General features: G+C 38.7%; 3 protein-coding genes across 8 annotated transcripts in view; 1 reads left to right on the forward strand and 2 right to left on the reverse strand.

Moving 5' to 3' along the window:
* The window catches only part of USP50 (ubiquitin specific peptidase 50), a 36,315-nt gene extending 33,874 nt beyond the window's left edge, over window positions 1-2,441 (reverse strand). The window contains exon 1 of the mRNA XM_004377701.3: window positions 383-2,441. Within this exon, the coding sequence (XP_004377758.2) occupies window positions 383-435 (53 nt within the window). The 5' untranslated portion in view covers window positions 436-2,441. The remainder of the gene's footprint in view (window positions 1-382) is intronic.
* USP8 (ubiquitin specific peptidase 8) overlaps window positions 1-18,499 on the forward strand; it is a 153,715-nt gene extending 135,216 nt beyond the window's left edge. The window contains exon 21 of the mRNA XM_023732470.1: window positions 17,918-18,499. The gene's annotated coding sequence lies outside the window, so the exon portion shown is untranslated. The remainder of the gene's footprint in view (window positions 1-17,917) is intronic.
* Window positions 11,602-19,031, reverse strand: part of TRPM7 (transient receptor potential cation channel subfamily M member 7) — a 176,138-nt gene continuing 168,708 nt past the window's right edge. For 4 of the 6 annotated variants that reach the window (XM_023732466.1, XM_023732464.1, XM_023732469.1 and 1 more), the window contains one exon: window positions 13,075-15,649. In XM_023732466.1, coding sequence (XP_023588234.1) covers window positions 15,489-15,649 — 161 coding nt within the window. In that variant the 3' untranslated portion in view covers window positions 13,075-15,488. The other 2 variants (XM_023732465.1, XM_023732467.1) reach the window with 2 other exon arrangements.

Raw genomic sequence — 19,031 nt, forward strand, 5'->3', positions numbered from 1 at the left:
CCTAGGTAAAGAACTTCCTTTTGTCATTCATCATGTTGCGCCAGGCAGCCCAGCAGCTTTGTGCTTTATGATTCTTCTTTCTATGCCTCTAAACGTGAGGCTCCAGGAGACATGTGCCTCACCTCAGCACCTCTGCTTTGTTAGCCAGCTGTCAGAGTGCTCACTCCTGCTGTCCTGGAAGGCCCTGGCTGTCACTCTTCAGGAAGTACATGTCTCTATTGCCTAGATCTTAGGTAACATCTTCCCTTCCTCCTCTGGGGACCTCCCGTGGGCCACACCTAGGGAAACCTTCTAAATGCAGGGTGTGCCCTCTGACTCTCTGGACCTTGGCTCCTGCTCTGAATGGAGCTTATCTAGAAAGCTGTAGTAGACAGCGGCTCACAGGACGTAGTAGATACCGAAGTCATCTGCAGGGAAAGACCGCTGAGAAGTCATCTTAATGGAACCACGTCAGACTTTCACTTCTATTCAGGAGCTAGGTCTAATCCTTTAAACTTCATTTCTCTGAGCCTGTTTGGCTCTTTCTGTTTTAAATGCTTCGTGTGCTCCACTCCCCTTTCAGCAGGTGCAAACTGATTTTCATATCTGCACTTTAGGCACCATTCCAACTTAGATTTTTCCATGAGTCATAATCCTCTCCATTCACCCTCAAGATTCTAACATGTTGCTATGAGCTACTGTTACTTGGCTGTTTGAAATGCTTTAAAAAGATTTGATTTCAGAGGCTAAACTGCACATACAACCTCTCTTCCCCCATCACTCACTTTCCCTTGTGTATAGCACATAGACTCAGTTCCCACGTAAACACTTTTCTCCCATGTTTCCTTTCACTTACCTGGGGGAACACTAGGAAACTGCATTTGCTTCCCTGTATTGCCTGCTTTTCAAGACACAAGACGAGTAAGCTAACCCAATAAACACAGAAAGACCCCAGCCTGTGCTCAGATTTTGAGATTCTGCTGGATGCACGGGGCCAAGAGTTGAAAAAGCACTTCACTTCTATTAAAAACTTTTTAATTAAAATTTAAAACGGGTACATTACTTTAAAAATCCAACAAGACAGAAGCACATAGAGTAAAAATGAAGTCCTTTCCTTAACCTTTCTATCCAACCCTGTTCTCTCCAGAGACCAGATCTCCATCCCTTCTCTTTCCCATCCTCCACAGAGAAAATCACGGTCTTTAACTGCTAAACATCATTGTCTGGCAGTTATTACTTATGCATGTTGTCACAAACAAAATCTTTAAAATTTTTCCATGAATAAAGATTTCTTGGTTTTGACGATGTCCCATGTTTATGTAAGATCTATCATGGAGGAAGTGAGGTTAAGGGCACATGGTAGCTCTTGGTTGTTTTTGCAACTTCTGGTGAGTCAAACTATTTCAAAATAAAAGGTATCAAAGATTTACATACAGGTCACCAGGGTATATATAACTTGTTTTATTACACTCAGTATTGTATTTGAGTTTTATGTCTGTTAGCTCTAGTTAATTTTTACTTCTGTATAGTAATTTCCCTCCCTCCCCTGTTAAGGCAAAGTCAGGCAGGTTCCACTTGTGCACTAATGTAAGCAAGCCTTCGATAGCGCATCCTCACACCTGTCTCCCTGGCACGTGTGCAGCATTTCTCTAGAATAATAATGTTAATGCTAACACTCCGAGTGTCTACAATGTGTCAGGTACTATTCCAAGTACTTAAATGTTTCACCCACTTAACTGAAACAAATTCTTCCTTTCTTCAGGGTTCAATTTCCTTCTTCCAGAAGACATTCTTTCAGACATAAATTTTCTCTTTGTCTGAAAAAGTTTTTATGTTGTCCTCAAGTAGAATGATAGCCTAGCTGGATTTGGCATTCTACAAATTTTCTCTCTCAGTCATTTGAAAATACTCCATTGTCATATGCATGTGGGTGGAAGAAGGATTGACTGTTAATGAGCGTGTGTGTGTGTGTGTGTGTGTGTGTGTGTGGAGAGGAGAATATCAGGGGAAAAAAGATATTACAACAATTAATAATATATTTCCCAACAATAATTTCAAACTTAGAGAAAAGTAAAAATAGTACAGGAACGTTTTTCCCCTGAACAATCTGAGAGTACATTGCCAAAATGCAGAATACATGTATATGTTTCTGACAAACAGGCACTCTCCTACATAAATATAACCATCAAAATCAGGAAAATAACACATCAAAGCATTACCACCGATAGATCCCATTCAAGTTTTGCAAATTGTTCCAGTATCGTGTCCTTTATAGCAAAAGTATCCCACACTGCATTTAGTTATCATGTCTCTTTAAACTCCTTCAACCTAGAAAAGTTCTTATGTATTTTCTTGACTTTTCATGAACTTGACACTTTTGAAGATGGTTGTTGTTGTTAGGTGCCGTCTACTCAGTTCTGACTCATAGCGACCCTATGTACAACAGAACGAAACACTGCCTGGTCCTGTGCCATCCTCACAATCATTGTTATACTTGAGCCCATTGTTGCAGCCACTCTATCAATCCATCTCATTGAGGGTCTTCCTCTTTTTCACTGGCCCTCTACTTTACCAAGCATGATGTCCTTCTCCAGGGACTGATCCCTCCTGATAATGTGTCCAAAGCATATGAGACGAAGTCTTGCCAACCTTGCTCCCTCTTCTGGAAGTCCATGGTGTACTCAATATTCTTCATCAACACCATAATTCAAAGGCATTGATTCTTCTTTGGTCTTCCTTATTCATTGTCTAGCTTTCATGTGCATATAAGGCAATTGAAAACACCACGGCTTGGGTGAGGCACACCTTAGTCCTCAAGGTGACATCTTTGCTTTTTAAAGAAGTCTTTTGCAACAGATTTACCTAAAGCAATGTGTTGTTTGATTTCTTGACTGTTGCTTCCATGAGCATTGATTGTGGATTCAAGTAAAATGAAATCCTTGACGACTTCAGTCTTTTCTCTGTTTATCATGAAGGTGCTTAATGGTCTAGTTGTGAGGATTTCTGTTTTCTTTATATTGAGGTGTAATCCATACTTAAGGCTGTGGTCTTTGATCTTCATCAATAAATGCTTGAAGTCCTCTTCACTTTCAGCAAGCAAGGTTGTGTCGTCTGCATATCGCAGGTTGTTAATGAGTCTTCCTCCAATCCTGATGCTGTGTTCTTCTTCATATAGTCTAGCTTCTCAGAGTATTTGCTCAGCATACAGACTGAATAAGTACAGTGAAAGGATACAAATTTGATGCACACCTTTCCTGACTTTAAACCACACAGTATCCCCTTTTTCTGTTCGAATGACCGCTTCTTGGTGTAAGTACAGTTTCTTCATGAGCACAATTAAGCGTTCTGGAATTTCCATTCTTCACAATGTTATCGATAATTTGTTATGATCCACACAGTTGAATGCCTTTGCATAGTCAATAAAACACAGGTAAACATCTTTCTGGTATTCTCTGCATTCAGCCATGATCCATCTGACATCAGCAATAATATCCCTTGTTCCATATCCTCTTCTGAATCTGGCTTGAATTTCTGTCAGTTACCTGTTGATGTACTCCTGCAACGGCTTTTGAATGATCTTCAGCAAAATTTTACTTGTATGTGATATTAACAATATTGTTCAATAATTTCCACATTCTGTTGGATCACCTTTCTTTGGAATGTACAAATATAGATCTCTTCCAGTTGGTTGGCCAGGTAGCTGTTTTCCAAATTTCTTGGCAAAGACAAGTTGGTGCTTCCAGCGCTGCATCCATTTGTTGAAACATCTCAATTGGTATTCCGTCAACTCCTGGAGCCTTGTTATTTGCCTATGCCTTCAGTGCAGCTTGGACCTCTTTCTTCAGTACCATTGGTTCTTGATCATATGCTACCTCCTGAAATAGTTGAATGTTGACCAACTCTTTGGTACAGTGACTTTGTGTATTCCTTCTATCTTCTTTTGATGCTTCCTGTGTTGTTCAGTATTTTCCCCGTAGAATCCTTCAGTATTCCAACTCGAGGCTTGAATTTTTTCTTTAGTTCTTTCAGCTTGACAAACACTTAGCATGTTCTTCCCTTTTTGTTTTCTATCTCCAGGTCTTTGCACATTTCATTATAATACTTTACTTTGTCTTCTTGAACTGCCCTTTGAAATCTTCTGTTCAGTTCTTTTACTTCATCATTTCTTCTGTTCACTCTAGCTACTCTATGTTCAAGAGCAGCTTTCAGAGTCACTTCTGATATCTATTTTGGTCTTTTCTTTCTTTTCTGTCTTTTTAATGACCTTTTGCTTTCTTCATGTATGATGTCCTTGAGTCATTCCACAACTCATCTGGTCTTCAGTCATTAGTGTTCAATGGGTCAAATCTATTCTTAAGATGATGGTCTCTAAATTCAGGTGGGATATACTCAAGGTCAAGTAACATCATGATATACGGGAAAAAGACAGAAGTTGTCAAGGATTTCATTTTACTTGGATCCAAAATCAATACCCATGGAAGCAGCAGTCAAGAAATCAAAGGAAGTATTCCACTGAGCAAATCTGCTGCAAAAGACCTCTTTAAAGTGTTAAAAAGCAGAGATGTCACCTTGACTACTAAGGTGCACCTGACCCAAGCTATGGTGTTTTCAGTTGCCTCATATGCATGTGAAAGCTGGACAATGAATAAGTGAGACGGAAGAATTGATGCCTTTAAATTATGGTGTTGGTGAAGAATATTGAATATACCATGGACTTCCAGAAGAATGACCAAATCTGTCTTGGAAGTACAGCCAGAATGCTTCTTAGAAGCAAGGATGGCGAGACTTCATCTCATATACTTTGGACATGTTATCAGGAGGGATCAGTCCCTGGAGAAGGACATCCTGCTTGGTAGAGGGTCAGTGAAAAAGAGGAAGACCCTCAACGAGATGGATTGACACAGTGGCTGCAACAATGGGCTCAAGCATAACGATTGTGAGAATGGCACAGGACCTGTTATACATAGGGCCGCTATGACTCGGAACTGACTCGATGGCACCTGACAACAACAACATACTCAAGGTTGCACTTTGGCTCTTGTGGACCTATTCTAATTTTCTTGAACTTAAACTTGTATATGAGCAATTTATGGTCTGTTCCACAGTCAGCCCCTGGCTTTTTTTTGTCTGACTGATACTGAGCTTTTCCATTGTCTCTTTCCACAGGTGTAGTTGATTACTGTGTATTCCACCTGGCGAGGTCCATGTGTATAGTCACCATTTATGTTGGTGAAAAAAAGTATTTGCAAAATTCTATCATGGGATATCTGGCATCATTTCTATCACCAAGGCCATATTTTCCAAATACCAATTCTTCTTCGTTTCCAACTTTCCCATTCCAGTTGCCAGTAATTATCAATGCATCTTGATTGCATGTTTGATCAATTTCAGACAGCAGAAGTTGGTAAAAATATTCACTTCTTCACCTTTGGCCTTAGTGGTTGGTGCACAATTTGAATAATGGTCGTATCACTGGTCTTCCTTGTAGACGTATGGCTATTATCCTATCACTGACAGCTTTGTATTTCAGGAGAGAACTTGAAATGTTCTTTTAGAAAATGAATGAGACGTCATTCCTCTTCAATTTTTCATTCTCAGCATAGAAGACCTTATGTTTGTCTGATTCAGAATGGCCAATATCAGTCTATTTCAGCTCACGAATGCCTAGGATATCAATGTTTATGAATTCCATTTCATTTTTGACAACTTCCAATTTTCCTAGAGTCATACTTCATACATTTCATGTTCCTGTTATTAACGGATGTTTGCAGTTGTTTCTTCTCATTTTGAGTCGTGCCACATCAGGAGATGAAGGTCCCAAAAGCTTGACTCCGTCCACGTCATTAAGGTTGACTCTGCTTTGAGGAGCAGCTATTCCCCAGTCGTATTTTGAGTGCCTTCTACCCTGAGGGGCTCATCTTCCAGCACGATATCAGACAGTGTTACGCGGGTATTCATAAATTTTTCACTGGCCTATTTTTTCAGCAGTATGCTGCCAGTCCTTCTTCCTAGTCTGTCTTAGTCTGGAGACTCCACTGAAACTTATCCACCATGGGTGACCCTGCTGGTATTTGAAATTCCAGTGGCAAAGCTTCCAGTATCACAGCAACACGCAAGCCACCACAGTACGACAAACTGACAGACACGTGGTGAAAATTACTGGCCAGTTATTTTGAGGAGTAACCCTCAACTTGGGTTTGTCTGATGCTTTCTTCTGATTAGATTCACGTATGCATTTTTTGTAAGACTATCACTGAAGTGATGTTAACCCTAAATCACTTGAATAAGGTAGGGTCTGCTACTTTCTCCACTGTAGTTTCTTTTCCCTTTTGTAATCAGTAAATACTTTGTAGGGAAGACTTTGAGACTATTCTGTTCCTCATCAAACTTTCTCCCACCAGTTTTAGCATTAATTGATGTTTCTTGGCTGAATTATCACTGTGGTAATTGCGAAATGGTGATTTTCTAATGCCATTATTCCAACTACATTCATCAGTTGGTATTCTCCTATAAAGATAAGTTCTCTCCTCATTTATACTTTGAATCAGTATGGACTCATGGCTTTCTATCTTATTCACTGGATTATAATGTTATAATTTTTGATGTTCTAATTGACCCCAAGCTAGCCAGCAGGCAGCCCTTCAAACTGTCTTCTGTATCCATTTGACTTGTCCCAGTATGAGCACGTCCTTACTTTTTGGCACAGTAAGATCTTCCAGGCTTATCTTCTACTTTCCCTGCCCCAGTCCTGAAATCAGCCATTTCTCTAAGAGCTCAGGTTTCTTTTAGTGAATGATATTTAGAAACCAAGATCTGGGAGCTAGGTGTACTCATGCTATTATAGTGTCACTGCTTCCAGTTACTTCCAATAGAAAGAGTGAGGGACTAGATGCATTTACATACATACATGCACACACATGTATTCCCATGTATATCTCTATATTATATTTTGAGAACCGTGACCATCACCAACAATTCAAATCTCAAATCAACATTTCAATTTGATATCAAGGGTTATCTATACTTAAAATTACTTTTCAATCAATATCAAGAATGCGTACCTATAATTTTCCACAAATGGAAACTTAGTACACTTTTACTACCACCTTCCCCTAGTTCTCTTTTCATATTTTTAACTGATAATTTTTATTCCAGATTACTTTTTTCAAAAAACAGTATACCATGTACAATTATTTGCCAGCTAGTATTTAAATGTGTATTTCACTGAACCTTCACTCACCTCTGTATTTTTTACCTCATGTCTTCTAGATTATTTTGCTTGAGAATATTCTTAACATTTTTCAAGAAAATGCATGGGTGGTGAACTTTCTGAAAATGCCATCACATGACTGGGTTCAAACTCCTTCTCCCTCTTTCCTTTGACACTATTGCTTTGATGCCTCCTTGATCCTATATGACAGGTGAAAAGTCTGAGGTCAATCTGATTTTCTTCCTTTGTAAACTTCTTCCCATCTTTGTTTGCGGTCATGAAAATGTGGCATTCAGAGAGTCCTTTTATTTCCTTCCTTCTAGCTCTACTCTCACTCTGGAATTCCTACTAGTTATTGTATCTCATTCATTAACCCAGAAATGTTTATTGTGCATCTCGTTTGTTCTAGTCATTGTGCTACATGTTTAACAGTAAATAAAATACAAGCCTTTACCCTCATTAGGATGATAACCTATTGATCTCTTAGTTACTGTTTCCAATTCTTTATGCATATTTTCCATTGTTTTCCTTTCTTATATGTGCACTTGTATATGATTGAGCATTTGTACAGTTACTTTACTCAAATTCTTGTTTGAGTTTTACAGGTGGTTCTTGTGGCTACTTTTTACACTTCCTCCCTCCCCCCCAATTTCACTCTTAAATGGTGTCTTTGTTTGTTAGTGCTGGTGAGGTAACAGAAATACCACAAGTGGGTGGCTTTACAGAACAGAAATTAATTTTCTTACAATTCAGGAGGCTAGAAGTCCAAATTCAGTGTGGCTCTAGCGGGAGGTCTTTCTTTGCCTATTTCAGCTTCTCGTAGCTGGCAGTCCTGGGATTGTAGATTCTTCTCCCGCCATTTTCCTCAGATGGCATCTGTCTTCCTGTTTGTGTTTGCTTGTCTCTGTATCACTCAGAGTGATTAGGTTTAGAACATACCCTATGCTGATATGGTCTCATTAGCATAACAAATACAACCTATTTCCAAATAGGATTACATACATAGGTATAGAGGTGAGGACTCTTAATGCATATTTTTGGGGTACACAATTCAATCCATAACAGAGGGTAACATAAAAATGCCTACAATCTTATGAATGTGGAACAGACTTGTGCACTTTGATGCACATTATACATATCTACATTATCTTTTAAGCATGTGCTCACATTTTAATTATACTAAGGGAAGAAACATCTGTAAATATGATTAAATAAAGGATAATGAATTCCTTGGTAAAGCAGAAAATCACTCAGTGTTCTCTATTCTCCATCATGTCCTCCTCTTTTCACTGGAACTTGGAAAGGTGTCATGGAGGGACCTAAAATTTGCATACTTCTATGTGCTGAGCACTTAACTCACTGCGTCTTCACAATAATACTATGAGGTTAAGTTTTATCAGAAAGGGTCGCTCAATTGGCCAAAGTCACACGTGGAATAAGTGGCTTAGCAAAACTGCGAGTCCAAGTCTATGTAGCCCAACATTCCGCGTTTTTTTGCATCGCAGTGTATCTTACAAAGTGCATTAGCTACAAAATTGAAAGGCTCACAAGATGTTGTCACTATGTATCAGTATTTCCTTTATTGCTGAATAATATTCCATTATATGCATATACCATGTTGATGGACATTTGGATTGTTTCTACTTTTTGTCTGTTACATATAATGCTCTTGTATTTGTGTACAAGTTTTTGTGCAGATTTTTCTCTTGGGTAAATACTTAGGAATGAAATCGCTGAGTTACAACTGTTTAACCTTTTGAAGAACTGCCAATTTTTTTCCAAAGTGGCCACACCATTTCACATTCCCGCTAGGAGTTTATGGGGGCCCTGGTGGTGTAGTGGTTAAGAACTTAGTTGCAAACCAAGAGGTCGGCAGTTTGAATCCACTAGTTGCTTCTTGGAAACCGTATGGGGCAGTTCTACTCTGTCCTACAGGGTCGCTATGAGTCTGAATTGACTTGATGGCAACGGGTTTGGTTTTTTTTTTGTTTGGTTTTAGGAGTGTATGAGGGTTCTAATTTTGCCACATCCTTAGCAACACTTATTGTCTTTATTATACCCATCCTAGTAGGTGTGAAGAAGTCCTTGGGTGGTGCAAATGATTAATGTGTTCACTGCTAACCACAAGGTTGGAGGTTTGAGTCCACCCAGAGGCACCTTGAAAGAAACACCTGGCAAACTACTTCTAAAAAAGCAGCCTATGAAGAATAGTTCTACTCTGTTACACCTGGGGTCACTGTAAAAATTGTGGCGTGGACATCTGACCTCTAACTTCATTAGGGGGGAGAATCAAGATCAACATCAGTCCAAGGCTGATTCCCATGAGGCAGAAGTCAAACATACCTCCACCCTCCAATCTTCTCACCAATTCTGGCACCAGCTGTGCCTCCCATGGCACTCTCTACTTCTCTGCTAGATTTGATAATTTGTTGCAGGTGGCCACACGAATTCAGACAATACTCAAGATTATGGGGTTTACTAGGAAAGTCTAACAGGTCACAATTCAGATCAGGAACAGCTCAGGATACAGTTCTCTGATCAGGACAGCCTCTTCTCAGCTATGCCCACAGGCAGGTCTCTCTCTGGCCCTCGGCCTCTCATCTCTCAGCCACTTGGCCCAGCCCAGCCCAGCCCAGCCCAGCCCAGCCCAGCCTCTAGCTCTGAAAATAAGTGCCTGAAGCAACCCATTCTGCCAGTAAACCTCCTGCCCGAAGGTGCTCAGCTCTCTCGCTCTTTGGGTTGTCACACCCGCTGCAGCCGCCTAGTTCCGTAGACTGGGACGTTCACTGTGCCCTCCTTATGCCAGTCTCCTGGTTCTGCTGCCGTTCCTCTGTTGCTACCTCTCACCATCTGTCTTCTGGGTTTAGGAGGTTCTCAGCTCAGGGACCCTGGGTCCAGAAGACACACTCTGCTCCCCTTTCTTCTTGGTGGTAGTGAGGTCCCCCTCTGCTCTGGGATTGGCTCTTTTAAGCCTAGTGGATGGCAAAACTGACCAATCCCACCCCACAGGATTCCATGCACTTTATTTACATCATTAGCAAGCTGTCCAATCCCCTTGGTGGGTCACAAGGTCATCTGCATAGTCCCACTCAATCACTGCACAGGAGTCACAAAGACTATAGCTAGAAGGGCCATAATAAGTAACTCACTGCGCCATACTCATCACAAATCAGAATTGACTTGAGGGCAATTTGTTTTAGTGAGCATGAAGTGGAATCTCATTATAGTTTTGATCTGCCTTTTCTGATGGCTAATCATGTAGAGAATCTTTTCATATTCTTATTAGCCATGTGCTTTGAATACTGTTTTGCCCATTTTTGAGTAATGTTTTTATTGCTGAGCTGTAAGAGTTCTTTATATATTCCAAATACAAATCCCCATCAAATACATGATTTGCAAAACTTCTCCCATTCTGTGAGTTGTCTTTCAATTCTCTTGATGGTGTATTTTGAAGGACAAGTTTTTAATCTTTATGAAGTTCACTTTTCTTTGGTTGCTTGTGCTTTTATTATATCTAACAGACCATTACCTAATCCTACCTCTATGTTTTCATCAGTTTTATAATTTTAGCTCTTATATTTAGGTCTTCGATCCATTTTTAGTTAATTTTTGTATATGGTGTGAGGTAGGGGTCCAACTTTTCTTTTGCATGTAGATATCCAGTCATCTCAGACCATTTATTTAAAGAGATCATTCTTCCCCAGTGAGCTGTTTTGGCACCCTTGCTGAAAATCAATTGACCATAAATGTGAGGGTTTCAACTCTATTCCACTGATCTGTAAGTCTTATCATTATGCCAGTACCACAATGTTTTGTTTACTGTAGCTCTGTATGGGAAGGGTAGCCCTGGTGGTGCAGTGGTTAAGAGTTCTGCTGCTAAGCCAAAAGGTTGGCAGTTCAAATCCACCATCTTGAAAACCCTATGGGGCAGTTCTACTCTGTCCTATAGGGTTGCCATGAGTCAGATCGACTTAAAGCAGTGGGGTTTTTTTTTTTTTGGTATGAGGAGGAGTGTTTTAATAACCTTTTTAGATAATTATGGATATTCTTATTTGAAACAACAATAACAGGATAATAATAATGCCTATTTCATAATATTGTTATAAGGATTAAACGGGTCAATATTGGTAAAATACTTAGAGTAATACCTAGAACATATTAAGCACTACATGTTAGCCATTATTCTCTTGTAAAAATAACCCACATAAAATTAAACATCAGCAGACAACCCATATTCCCCTTTTCTGGCATAACAAGAAACAAAGGGAAAAAAAGACAGTTAAGAAACCAAGATCACTTTAAACACTGTATAACAGGATATCAAAAAGCACGTGCATAGATGATTAAAAAAAAGAATGGATACTCTGAAAACGTGAGGTAAATTTTCAGAATGATTAAATTCACGAAACATGTAAACAAGAATAAATTTATTTTAAATTCTTTTAAAGATGTGATATACAAAATGTATATAGTATAATATCTTTAAGTACTACACTTTTTCTTTCTCTTCCCCTCATCAATATAAACACTATTTAAACAGCTTATCTCTTCTTGCCTTGTTTGTATCTATGAGATACACTACTGAATACAAATAAGCTTTACACTGCTCCTTCCCAAATAAAAATTATAATTAGTACCTAGGAAACAAACAAAGAAAAAAAAATCAAAGCGTAAAGCTTTAGGTGGATGAGAAGCTTTTTGCTGTTGTTGAATATTCAATAATATTTGGGGCAGTTATGTTACGTTTTATTGGCATAAAGTTACATTGCAATCTCCCGACATCACATAATGACAATACAAGTCAATTTCTTAAGTACCACAAAAAACATTCATGTTCAGATGTTCCTACACAATTTTAAATATATGCAAGAAATCATGTTTACATTTTAATTTGATATACTGGTCAATAAAATCTTTGGAGATGTAACTTCCAGGTTGTCCCTATAGATATGGACAGGAAAAAGCACTTTAACTTTTCTCGTAAGGTAACTTCTTTTGAACAGTGAGTTTAAGTTTATCCTTTTATATATTTAGATTATACCAGTCTATCAGTTTTCTTCTACTTGAGCAACTTGATAAAATAATGTAAAAAATAAACCAACACTTTTGCACAATTTGGGTTCTATTTAACAAAAACTGGCTCTATCTTTAAACACGGAGCCTAGCCCTGATCCATAAATCAAGTTCCTTTAACAAAACGGCCTTCCGCTCAGGCTCCTTGTATCCCTGTCAATCTAGAGTTATAAGACTGGCCAATAAGCATCTAGCTGGGAACTAGTGACATCATCACTAAGATTTCACTGAACACACCCAGGAAGATCGCTGACTTCCACTTAATCAGAAGGCTGGATGACTTCTTCATTTCTCTAGCTGAATGGCAGTAAACCAGCTGCCAAATGAAATCTGCACGACACCTAACTTTGGTTAATGGTATTGCACCACATGAGAGAGGGCATCACCCTCATCAGAACAAAGTGAAATTAAATCCTCTGCTAAAAAGAACCCTTTAGAAAGTTGTAAATACTAATTTTTCTTTTCCTTTAAAATTTATCAGCTGTCAGCTATATCCTATAGGGAGTTTCTGACTGACTAGCTTACTTAGGCCAAAAATACTGACCTATTAACTGTGCTGGAATCAGCAAATTCAATTTGCATATATACCTTTCTATATGACCAAACAACTCCTGAAGGAAAAGTGACACAATAACATTTCAATAAGGTGTAGGCAAAACCAATGATTCAGTAATATTATAACATCAGACGAACAGAATTAGTTGATTCTGATTCTTTGGTAGAATTTCCAGGCTGAAGAGTCAAATCTGAAGGCTCATCCTGAGGAAATACAATTTTATCAGGTGTATAATCATTCCTCTTCAGATCTACATTAACCCCCCCAACAAAAGAAGAAAAAAAAAGTCAGTATTTTTTAAGAGTGGAGAATTAAGAACATTTTCTAAGTTAATTTTCCTATAAACATATTAGATCTATTTTTTTCACTAGGTTCAATTATAAATTCAATAGTCATAATATTTATATACATAAAAATAGAATTCATTCATTCAACAAATGATTACTACACAATGACCAAGAGTCAGTAACTACTTTGTTTAAGTGAGGGGATGTAGCAATGAGCAAAGTCCTTGCATTCACAGAACTTATATTCTAATAGGCGAAGAAAAACAAGCAAACAAAAAAATGACAATTTCAAGTTACAACAAGTGCTCTGACGAAGAGTGTGATGAGGGCCACATGGGGGATGGCATAGGGTGATTCTTTTACACAGGGCTGGCAGAAAAGCTGAGGTGGTGACATCTGAGTGGAGATCTGAATATTGAGAAGTGACCTATTAAAGTCTAGAAGGAACGTTCTAGGCAGAGGGAAAGCTAACTGTGAAGACTATAAGAAGGAAATGGAATTGGTGTGTTCTAAGAATGACAAGAGGGTGGTGTGGCTTGCATGTACTGAAAGAAAGAAAGATGGCAGAAAAATGAGATCAGAGCAGTAGTTAAGGCCCCAAGAGTTGGCAAACTATGGCCTATGGGCCAAATATGGCCTGCTGCCTGTTTCTTTAAATAGTAGTACTGGAACACAGCCACACTCATTCGTCTACAGACTGTCTAAGGCACGTCAACAGCAGAGTTGATGAGCTGTGACACAGACCATATGGTCCATAAAGCCTAAGTATTTACTACTATGCCTTTTACAGAAAAAATTTGCCCATCTCTGATTTAGGGGATATAACCTAAGGGCCCCTGGGTGGCACAAATGGCTAAGTGCTTAGCTTCTGAGAAGTTGGAGGTTCAAGTCTACCCAGAGGCACCTCAGAAGAAAGGCCTGGTGATCTACTTCCAAAAAATTAACCACTGAAAACCCTATGGAGCACAGTTTTACTCTGACACAGGGTTGCCGTGAGTCAGAATTGACTCCATGGCAACTTTTTTTTTTTTTTAAGCTATGGTAAGGAGCACATACTGCAATGAAAAGCCATTAAAAGGTTTTAAGCAGGAAAGAAATATAATCTGTTTTGTTTTAAAAGACTATACTGATTGCCACATACAGTCTAATTAAGGGGAGCTTGGCAGTAGTCCAGGAAACAAGATGGTGGCAATGAAGCTAGAAAGAGACGAAATTTGAGGGGTATTTCAAAATGAGAGTTAACAGGATTTGATCAATTCATTAAGCAGGGTAAGGGAAAAGAGGAATCGGAGATAACTCTTAGGTTTCGGGTAATCATAAATGAGATACAGAAGCAGAGTTTTGTGCGCAGGGGTTGGAGATGGAAATCAAGAGTTCTGGAATGGACATGTTACTATAAAGACGCTTTAGGATATCCAAGTAAAATGTAGCAATTAAATATATGAAATCAGAGCTCAGGAAAGAAGTCTTTAGATAAATTTGGTACTATCAGTATGTAAACTGCATTTTATAGCTATGAGACAGAATGAAATCACTTAGGGAGCTATAGACATATGACAATAGTTACAGAATTGGTGAACGTAATATAGTAATAGCAAATTTATAACTTAAACTAACCATAGTCATGCATATAAAATACTCAGAATATGAGCTGTTAATTTTAACTTGAGGAACGGTTTATAGTCAATGGTCCAAATACATATTTGCCATTGTATGAATTTTTTTATATTTTTTATGCAAGAGTACACAAACCAAAACCAAACATGCTGTTATCAAGTCGATTTCAACTCATAGCGACCCTATAGGGAGTGTAAACTAATTTGTAGCTGTACTGTACAAAGAACAGTGGACATGCAACTGTAGTTCAAGTTCTGATTATGCTGTTAATGGTGTAACCATGGGCAAATCATATGACCTTCCAATTACATCACCTGTAAAATGTGGGACTTGGGTTGGACTGCTTCTAAGGTCCCTCCCAACTGTGAAACCCTGATTATAATGATAATTTTAAAAGCAGATATATGCTACTAAACCTTGCATTGTATTCAAAACACCAAATAAAAATTCTATCTTGGCTGCCTATTAAATTCACCACCGTAAGTTCTAGTTCTGGCTAAAACAGACCAAGCACATGCCTCGAGGTCTCTCCCAGTGATTACAACCAAAAACGTTTCACAGAATATATAAAGCAACTATCTGAGACTTCACAAAAGGGCAGAGCAGATAGACCGGGGAAGAAAATAAAAACCTGAATAATGACCTATAGGCAGTGAGTTTTCTGGTTCTTTTCCCTTCCACATATCCAGTTTAGACTTGAAGACAGCCTTACACCAGAAGGTACATCAAGCACAAAGAGACAAAGCTCCAAGACAAGCCCTCTCTTTCAGGCTACAGGATCAGGAAAGGAGGCACTCTGGGATGGAGAGTGTGAAGGAAATGCACCTTTCAATGTTTTTCTTTCTGCTCCTCTAACCTTCACCCAAGACAAGCTCCAGTCATGAAGAGGCCATCCTGTGGTGGTAACAGCTGGGTGAGCACCTAAAACTATGAGAAAATCCTTCTAACTAAAAGAACTGGGAATAGGGGAGTCTGTACTCCAAAGAAAGAACCCTGGCGGCACAGTGGTGAAAGCACTTGGCTGCGAACTGAAGGGTTGGCTGTTCAAACTCACCAGCCACTCTACAGGAGAAAGATGTGGCAGTCTGCTTCCATAAAGATTACAGCCTTGGAAACCCTATGGGGCAGCGCTACTCTGTCCTATAGGGTTGCTGTGAGTTGGAATCGACTCAATGGAGTGGGTTTGGTTTGGTTTTGGTAGTCCAATAAAGAGTAATTTTTTTCTTTTTCGAGACACCTCTGGGTGGGTTCCAACCACCAACCTTTCAGCTTAACTGTCAAGCGCTTAACTGTTTGTGCCACCCAGGGGCCATCAGATAGACATACAGGTTAACGGACAAGAACTAAGAGTCCAGAAATAGATCCATACAAACATGTTAAACTGTTCTGACAAAAGTGAAAGGCAATTCAACAAAGAAAGGATAGTCTTTCCATTATCAAATGGTGCTAGAACAATTAAGATGTCCATATGCCTCTCCCCCCAAAAATGAACCATGAGCTGTAACTCACACCGTTTCATTAAAATTTTAACAAGTTAACTCAAAATGGATTAAAGACCTAAATGTAGTAAGACCAAATTATCCATGACTTTGGATTAGGCAGAGTTCTTAGATATGGTTCCAAAAGCACAATCCATAAGACATGAAACTGATAAGATGGACTTCAACAAAATTAAAAAACTTCTGTTCTGCAAATAATACTGTTAAGAGTATAAAAAAACAAATCACAGAGTGGGAGAAAATATCTGCAAATTACCCACCAGCCTAAGGTCTTGTATTCAGAATACAAATGAACTTTTAAAACTCAGTTAACAACCCACCCCCCAAAAAAAGGGCAAAAGATTTCAACGGATACTTCATCAAGAAACATATATAAATGGTAAATAAGTACATGAAAAGACAGTTAACACCATCAGTTATTAGGGAATTGCAAATTCAAACCGCAGTGAAAAACCGCTAAACACCTATTAGAATGACCAGAAACAAACAAACCAAAAGAAAACTGAAAATTGTAAATCCTGGGGAAGATGCAAAACAGCTGGAACTCTTGTAACATTACTGGTGGGGCAGAAAATGGTATGACCACTTTGGAAAACAGTTTGGTAGTTTCTTCAATAGGCAAATAGACCAGCAATTCTACCCCTACGTATTTACCCTAAAATACTTATGTTTACACAAAAATCTGTACATGAATATTTATGGAAGTATTCATAATTGCAGAAAACAGGAAACAACCCAAGTATCCTTCAATGGGTGAATGAATGAACAAACTGTGGTATATCCATACAATGGAATACTACTTGGTAATAAAAAGGAACAAACCATGGATATATGCAACAACATGGATGGATCTCAAATATATTAGGCTAAATTAAAGAGGCCAGACTTAAAAGGTTATATACGATTCCACTTACATGATCTTCTGGAAAAGGCAAAATTATTGGGATACAGAAAAGATCTGTGGTTGCCAGGGGTTATGGCAACAAGGAGCAGCAGAAGGAAATACTGGGATCAGGGAGGCACACAAGGCAAAGGCCCATACTCTGATTGCAGTGGCGGCATCTGCCAAAACTCACACAACTGTATGCCTCCCCTAAAAGTGAATTTTACTGTATATAAATTAAAAAATAAAACATTCAATATTCTACCATTGCTCCTTTTAATACCACAGAATTAGATAAAACACAGTTTTAAAAATATGGTTAGTAGACATTACTCTGAAGAGCTATTTATATTTACGTATTTCCTTTCAGCTTTGTTCACATACAAATTTTCCTTACTTATAGTAACAGTGTACTTATATTTTCCGTCCTTTCTTTTAATTAAAGTTATTATACTGTAAAGATCTTTTCCAATGTCTTTATAAGAATGGTTTTTAATGCATATTTGACTTAATAAAATATACCATAATTTACTTAGCCATGATTATTTCAAAATACCTTATAATTAATGCTAAATACCTGAGGTCCCTTTCTAAATCTGCTTTGAAAAAAATCATTAAGTCTTAATATTAATGATTAACTACAGATTAAGTCTCGGTTTCTTTGCTCTTAATGTAAGAGGACAGACAAAAAGGGAAAACATACTGAGTACTTAAATACCTCACACATCCTCACTTCCATATATCACATTCTTACATATGTTTTAATTCTTAATATCATGCTTATGAAACACAAATTATGCTCTCTTTCTATAGGTGAGGAAAAATGAACTTCAGCGGTTAACGGTCCAAGGTTATGCAGCTTAACAAGCAATGGTCCTCAGACGTTTTTTTACTGTTGCTCAAGAGACAGAATGGTGTGCTCAGATAATATACTCTTGGCAATCTTCTAGAATTTATGGGAACAACTGACTGCTGGTGAATCTGAAGCCTAAAGCTGCACTACCGTGAGAATGTAAACTCAGAACAAGGCTCTGAAACCCTGTGTAAGATTAAACTCATTTCCTGATACAATGGTTCTCAATTCTGGCTGTTTTTTTAAACAATGAGATACCTAAATAATACTTGCTACTTGCCTGCCATGGTTCTCAGGACTTCACAAACATCAACTCATTTAGTTCTCAGAAGAAAACTCTGATGTAGGTACTCCTGGGAGCCATGCAGTCTGGCTCCAGAGTCCAAGCTCTTAGCTACTACATTATTGGTCATAACTGGTGAACTCTGAAAAATTCAGCTCATCGAAATGAAGAAAACAGAATGTAAGGAAAAGATTAGTTCACAGGACTAATGGACCACAGCTACCAAGGCCTCCACCAGACTGAGTCCAGTACAGCTAGATGGTGCCGGCTACCACCACTGACTGCTCTGACCGGGATCACAACAGACAGTTCTGGACAGAGCTGGAGAAGGATGTAGAACAAAATTCTAACACACACACAAAAGACCAGATTTACTGGCCTGAAAGAGACTGGAGAAACCCCAAGCGTATGGCCCCCAGACACCCTTTTAGCTCAGTGGTGAAGTCACTTCCCAGGTTCACCGTTCAGCCGGGGACTGGTCAGCCCCATACAACAAAATGGGACTAATGAGGCACAGCAGTCCAGGGACAAGGACTAGAAGACAGGAGGGGACAGGAAAGCTAGTGATAGGGAACCCAAGGTTGAGTAAGGACAGTGTTGACATGCAGTGGGGTTGTTAACCATTGTCAAGAGGCAACATGTGTACCAACTGTTTAATGAGAAAGTACTTTGTTCTGTAAACCTTCATCTAAAGTTAGAAGAGCAGCACAACTAGAAGAACGTAATCGATGTCACTGAATTGTGCATGTAGAAATTTTTGAAATGGTGTATCTTTGGCTATGTATATTTTC

The sequence above is a fragment of the Trichechus manatus genome, unplaced genomic scaffold, assembly GCF_000243295.1.
Source record: "Trichechus manatus latirostris isolate Lorelei unplaced genomic scaffold, TriManLat1.0 scaffold00052, whole genome shotgun sequence".
In the NCBI taxonomy this organism is placed as follows: domain Eukaryota; kingdom Metazoa; phylum Chordata; class Mammalia; order Sirenia; family Trichechidae; genus Trichechus; species Trichechus manatus.